This window comes from Sphaerulina musiva (assembly GCF_000320565.1).
Source record: "Sphaerulina musiva SO2202 unplaced genomic scaffold SEPMUscaffold_5, whole genome shotgun sequence".
Classification (NCBI taxonomy): domain Eukaryota; kingdom Fungi; phylum Ascomycota; class Dothideomycetes; order Mycosphaerellales; family Mycosphaerellaceae; genus Sphaerulina; species Sphaerulina musiva.
Genome location: NW_016017387.1, coordinates 1611327 through 1617688, shown reverse-complemented (window position 1 = coordinate 1617688; position 6362 = coordinate 1611327). Strand labels below are relative to the sequence as shown.

General features: G+C 49.9%; 1 protein-coding gene across 1 annotated transcript; it reads right to left on the bottom strand.

Moving 5' to 3' along the window:
* Positions 1-3284: 3284 nt before the first annotated feature.
* Positions 3285-5730, bottom strand: SEPMUDRAFT_149435 (UDP-galactopyranose mutase). Its single transcript, XM_016905548.1, has 5 exons — positions 5595-5730; positions 5429-5498; positions 5293-5373; positions 4888-5238; positions 3285-4816 (listed from the first exon to the last, which is right to left on the bottom strand). The coding sequence occupies exons 1-5, from the start codon at positions 5642-5644 to the stop codon at positions 3782-3784; spliced, it is 1587 nt and encodes a 528-aa protein (XP_016761016.1). The 5' UTR covers positions 5645-5730; the 3' UTR covers positions 3285-3781.
* Between the last annotated feature and the right edge of the window lie 632 nt (positions 5731-6362).

Sequence of the window (6362 nt, the reverse complement as noted above, 5' to 3'; positions counted from 1 at the left end):
CCATTCCATCAATTTTCTCTCTGTCTCTCTATCATTCTCTAGCTGGATCCGGACCCACTAAAAAGCTCACACGCCTCAACAGCAGCCCGTCCCCGTCCCCGTTTTCCCACCCACGAGAAATTCTCCCGCAAAGTGGGGACTTGATCTTTTTTCAAACTTCTTGTCTCTCATTTTTTTTCGTTTCCCCATATATCCACCATACTACCCATATTACCCGTACCACCTACCTACTATGCTACCTACATCCTCCGTACTTTACATACCCATAAGCCGGGCATTCGGGTGTCCCGTGCCCGCACTGCATATGTACACTGTACTGTACACACCTGAACCAGAACCAGAACCTGAATTCCTTGACTCGTTGGTGAGCTTGCATGCATGCATATGCATATGCAGGTGTGTCTGTGTGTATTCAGTGCAGGCAGGCAGGTTATGCAGGATGTTTCCCTAGAGATAATATGCAGGTATGCAGGTAGGTGTATGCATATGTAGGTAGTTATGCAGGTATTGCGTCTATGGATGTTTATAGTATGTTTTGAGAGGAGGGGGGATTGGAGTCTTTTTTTGCGGGTTGTTGCTCTGGAGATGAGATGGGGGAGGGGAGGGGAGGGGAGGTAGGTGTTTGGATGTAACGTTGGAATGTACATGTATTTTGCGTCCTAGGTGGATGATGGATAGTGGATGATGGATGATGGATGATGTACCTCGGATGTAAGTGTAGTGTAGTGTAGTGTGTGATGGGAGAAGCGGTAATGTAAAGGTGAAGTGAAATACCTTAGGTAATGGATCTGTACCTGGTAGGTACCTAAGAGTAAAAAAGTATCTATATCTCTTTTACTCTGATATACTATACTTCATCCTCCCAAGACAACGAGCACGACAATAACAACAACGACAGGTAGGTAAGAAAGGGTTCGAGGAAGAGGGGGTTTTTTTTTCCTTTCTTCACCCCAACAAGCCACCCCAAGCCACCCCAAGCCAGCAATCTAGTCAGCTGAAGAAGGATAGTAGAGATACAAAACGTTTGTAGGCGTTTGTATCTCTACAATGTACAACAATGAGTAATGTATCTGCATACTGCATCCACACGACGCATTTACATATGCGAGACGCTGAGTAAGGTGACTTGACTACCTTACCTGTACATGTACATTAGTGAGTTGAGTAGGCTTTGTACTTTTTTGGCATATGCTACTTTTTTTCTTGTTTTTCTCTTTACGCTAATGATTATGTACTTGTAGGTAGACATGTATACTCTTGGTTACTTGAGTCGGGGGAAGTTTGTAGTATACGATTACCTAGGCTTGTTTTTTTGTTTGGTTGCAGCTGCTGGTTTAGGTAGGTGCTTATGATGTGGCTTTGGTTTTATCATAATGTTAGGGTCCGTTGTTGTTATCATTATTGTTGAATGGTTACCTACCTATAGTCATTCATTCAGTCAGTTCAGTGATATAAAGAAAAGAGGGGTTTCGGTCTTTGTCCATCACGAGGAGGAGGACTATTGACTTTAACGACTTTGTAACAGATTATCTTGTCTCCTCACCAGTAGTCACCACTAGAGAGTTAAGATAGAGATAGAAAAAAAAAGACGTTAGACCTCCGAGTTGTCCCGCTCTTACGAACCGAGTCAAAGCTGCGTGCGATACGATACTAAATCGGCAATCCGTTGAACGATATCATTACCCTCATATACATGCAACAAATGTATGCAGACTCTCCGAGTCAGAAAATCTCCGATCGAGAGAGAGAGAGAGAGAGCTCTAATAAGAGAACTTGTAGAAGCATACCCGTACAGGCGTAAGAGGAAGCAACTGCTTACCTACCGTCGGAGCACACACTCGGTAAAAGGGTCTGAGAAGATTTCTCTGAGTCGTGCTCTTCCTGCCGTGCTTTTGAGGCGCCGCCGTTGTGGCTTGTTGGAAATACTACCTCAATGCATACCCGAGGCAATTGGAAGAGGTGCTTGCTATACGGAGACGGATACTATCGAGGTGTTGCCTAGCTAGTATACTGAGTCTCTAAGAGATTTTCACTGGGAGCGTGGTCTCCACCACTGGATGATGCACTTCAAGTGCTACTAGTGATACATACATACCTAGGTAGTTGTTGTTCACTGACATATTCGCCAGACCACGTGGCCGGCCATTCTCGTTGAATACGATTTCGTTCATCCTCCTCCTCCTCCTCCTCCTCCTCCTACTCTCTGACAACTAGGTTCTCCGTCTGCAAAAGTCCAACTGGTTACAGACAGACACCTCGTATCCAGCCTGAAAGCATCTTCGTCCTCGCTGATACATCCGTCTCGGCTTCAATCTTCGCTATCCCTGTCCCGCCCAGCTAGCTAGCTGGCTACATCGGCAAGCCCGTCGCTGCGAGTCTTGTACCTCTTAGTGGGCCAGCGTTCGCCAGACCAACACTCTTCTTCCAAGGCTATGTGAGGTGTGGAAGATACCTGTATACCAGCTGGGCTTGGACAAACACGTCGACGATAATGTGGGGGAGAGGTGCTCGCTCTTTACGCGGTGAGACTTGTGTTATGTTATAGACTACTGCTAGATCAGCAATAGCTGCGATTGAGAAGAGGGAGGAGGAGGAGGAGGAGGAGTTGAGTGGTCTATACTTGCGCTCTTCTCTGGCTGGGAAAAGTCTTCTTTGTCTTCCTCTCCCTCTCACTCTTACCTACCAACTTGCAAAGGGGGGAACAAACGCATGGGACTTGTCCCTCGTCGTCGTCGTCGTCGTAATTGTCGTCCTCGTCGTCGTCAGAAATCTCATCTTGCCGAACCTTGCTAAAGCCTGCCGGGGGGTTGTCGAGCCAATTGATGATTGTTGCTGATACAAGATAGAGAGAGAAAGAGAGAGACCAGACGTGGGAATGCTGGGCTTCTTTCGTGCTTTGACGTGAGATTAAGAGATCGATACATTGCTGAGACACTCACTGTATCAATCAGGGAGGGATGGAGTCCAAAACTATCGCCTACTGCTGCCAGATAGATAGATAGATAGATGGTATCATACCTATATGATGCCGTGTCAATTCTTTTTTCTTTCTCCCTTTTCGATAGCAGCCTTCTTTCTTGTCGTTTTCCTACGTCAAACCCCCCATTTTTTTTCCTGCTGTCGGAGTTAGTCATTGAGATAGATACCTACCAGGTACCTACCTACCTTAGATGATGTCTGCGGACGTCTTGATAGATACATATACCTTGGATACCTACCTACCTACCTATCAGAAGAAGAAGAAGAAGGACTGTCTGACTGATTACATCCCACCTTCTCAAGCAAGGAGATAGACGGTTTCAGGAAATCTTTCTTCCGAAATAGAAAAGCAACGATATGGTGTATGAAGCCTGCCTGGCAGCAATCTCACTAGAGAGTGAGTGTCTGGAGTGAGGTAGGATGAGAGGTCTCTCTTTTTTCCATGCAGAAGCTGCGTGTATGTCAGTCGGAGTGACCCACCCATGCACAGCAAAGCAGAGCAAAGCAAAGCAAAGCTCACATGGCAGCACGTGGCCAGGTCCGATGCATGCGACGTCGGGTCGGGATGACCAAGTGCCTACTAACCTCTCCTATACCATTGCGTAAACTTGATCTTGTCAACCACAGAAATCGGCTGTTGTGCCATGAAATTTGGATAGGTTTTGGAACCCGGCCTCTGGCCAGAACGTGCTTTCTGTATGGTATATTTTGCCCTGCCCAACTCGTTCGTCCATGCCCCAAAAATCAAAAGTTGTCGCCTCTAGAATACCTTCGCGTACGCATGTATCATCCCGCAGAATGATTACCTGGAGCTGACAATGTTCTGCTGTGCGTTCTTGGCCTTCAAGCCCTGTGCGCCATCTACCAGTCGCCTCTCCTTGTTCTGGCGTGTGTTTACGAAATCGGGATAGTTGAGTGTAAGCTCCACGGCACCGTTGACGATACTGTCGGCAGCCTCCACTCCGAGCATGAAGGAGTGGTCCTGGTTGCCGACCTCGTATCTCCAGCTGCCGAAACGACCGCGCGACCAGATGTCGAGATCTTGAAGCTTGGGCAGAAGTTGTGTAAGGACACCCTCGCGCTCGAGAGACGGTGTTGGGTAACCGTGATCGAAACGGCGGTGGTAGGTGGAAACAATCTCATCATCGGGCTTGAGCATCTCGGTGTTGATGAGTCCCTTGATGCAGTCTGCGAGCATAGTTTCCTGGTTCACTGGCTTCTTGAGGGATTCCGACACCTCCAACATGATGCTCCAGTACGGCCCTTCCTTCTCTGATGTGTCAGTTGGCTTGCTGCCATCTCCCAGCTGTTGAGTGGCAAGCTTCTTCGATGCTTCGGGCTGGTTGTTGGGCGAGTAGTTGGAGAAGATGGTGGCGCGGTAGAATGGGCAGTCGTCCTCTGGGAAGTAGAGCCAGCACTTGTCGCCAATGCGCTCAGGGCGAGAACCACGCACGCCGACACCAATGACGTGGGTCGAAGAGTAGAAGAGGCCCTTGCTGAGCTTGATGAGCTCCTCATTTCTCATGGCCTCCACCAGGTAGTCCACGGACATGGTCGAGATCAGTTTCTGGTAGTTGACAGTGGTGCCGTCTCCGAGGAGCACACGCTTGTTCTCGGCATCCACAAGCTGGACTTCACCATTCTTGCCGAAGATCTTCTTCTCTTTAGGGATGGTATCAGCAACCTTGATCCAGATGTTACCGGTGCCGCCGTGTGCTGGGAAGCGGAAAGTGGCGTTAGGTCCCCAGTTGCCAGCCACCTTGTTCAGAATCACATTGGTAGTGATCAGCTTGAGATTAGGAGCAGCGACACGCTCGCCGAGCCACGCGCATTGCATCTATGAGCAAGCATGTCAGTATCCATTTTGTCCACATCCGCTTCCAGGTCTCGGGCAAGGCTCAAACTCACGTCGGTAGTGGGCACGGCCCACACCTTGTAGTTGTATGGTCTCATGAAGATATCCGCAATGCCTGAGCCCATTGTTCTCAAAATCCACTCATCGAAGTTCTTTGGCTTCTCGCTTGCGACTCTTGACTCGACAGTGGCGTCGATCAGCCCCTCCATGGCCTTGACTTGGTCCTCCTTGGGCAGAACCGACAAGTTGTTCTGGAATGGGTAAGGCACCCAGAGACCCTTGTAGCGGACATAGGAGATACGTTGGTGGGTGTACCAATCCTCCTCTTTGGGGAGCGCCTCGTTGATGCAGTCGTCGAAGTACTTGTAGTGGGAAAAGATAACGTGGCCACCCACATCGTAGAGCTGAGATTGTCAGTACGTGGGCCCGGTTCAATCAGGAGCGGTTGGAGCACTCACGAAGCCTTCTGGCGTGATGTCGGTGGATGCGAGACCGCCGGCAACCTCGTTGCTGTCCACAATCAACCACGATGGGCCGTCCTGCTACGATCAATACCACTGCTGCTGTGTATGTGCCCGTGGACGTCCCCCTTACAATCTGTTGCAGACGCTTTGCAGCTCCCAGACCCGTGGGGCCAGCGCCAATCACGAGGACATCAACATCCCTAATCACGGCGGCGCGTCAGGACGAATCCCAGATGTTGTTCCTTGTGCTCGAGGGTAGGAATTCCAGTGGTGGTGGGGTTGCGAGCGGCACTTACACTTCTTTGCCATTGGCCTTGGAAATCTGCCGCTTGTGCGTTGGTGCCATGGTGAATCGCTGAGGGTGAGAGGTGGGTGAGATGGTGTGCGAGAGGAGTGCGAGAGCGCAAACGAATGTCTACAGCAGCAATAAGAGGGTGCGTCGAGAAAGGGGAGCGCGCACGATGCTGTCGTCAACAATCAATTTAGTGCATCCCACCACACCGCCACCAGGGCCACGCCGAGCCGATTTTTTAGCGGAGGCCTCAGCTTGACTTTCTCCAACTGGCAAGGGTACAATGTGGATCTCGCATGAAACTTGTGGCAGACGTGGCCCAAACGGTCGTGGTGCGACCGAAGTGACGGCGAGGCTATGGGCAGCCCTTGGATTCGTCTAACCGCAGCCCTAGACGTAACTCACCCAGACAGTACGTAATATACCTACCTCCGCAGCTCCGCTAAGTCCACTTCTTGTTATCGACGTAAAATACTTCGAAGTTCGCTACCTCTGTGTCGCAGCGACGCTACGTCGCTACTACTATTACGACTCTCCCCTACGAATCTGCCTCGCTACTCGTAGAAGCCGATTATCTTATATATAGGTATACGTATCGTACGCTCGCGATTAATAATCGTACCTATTTTGAAGGGGTAAAGGCAGATTCGTAAAGGAGACGGGAGTCGCGACGGCGAGACTTGCGACAGTGGCAGCGGTAGTAGTAGCGATATAGAGGCGGGCCTGCCGCCTCAGGCAGCGGAGTATATTACGTCGATAACGAGATGTCGAG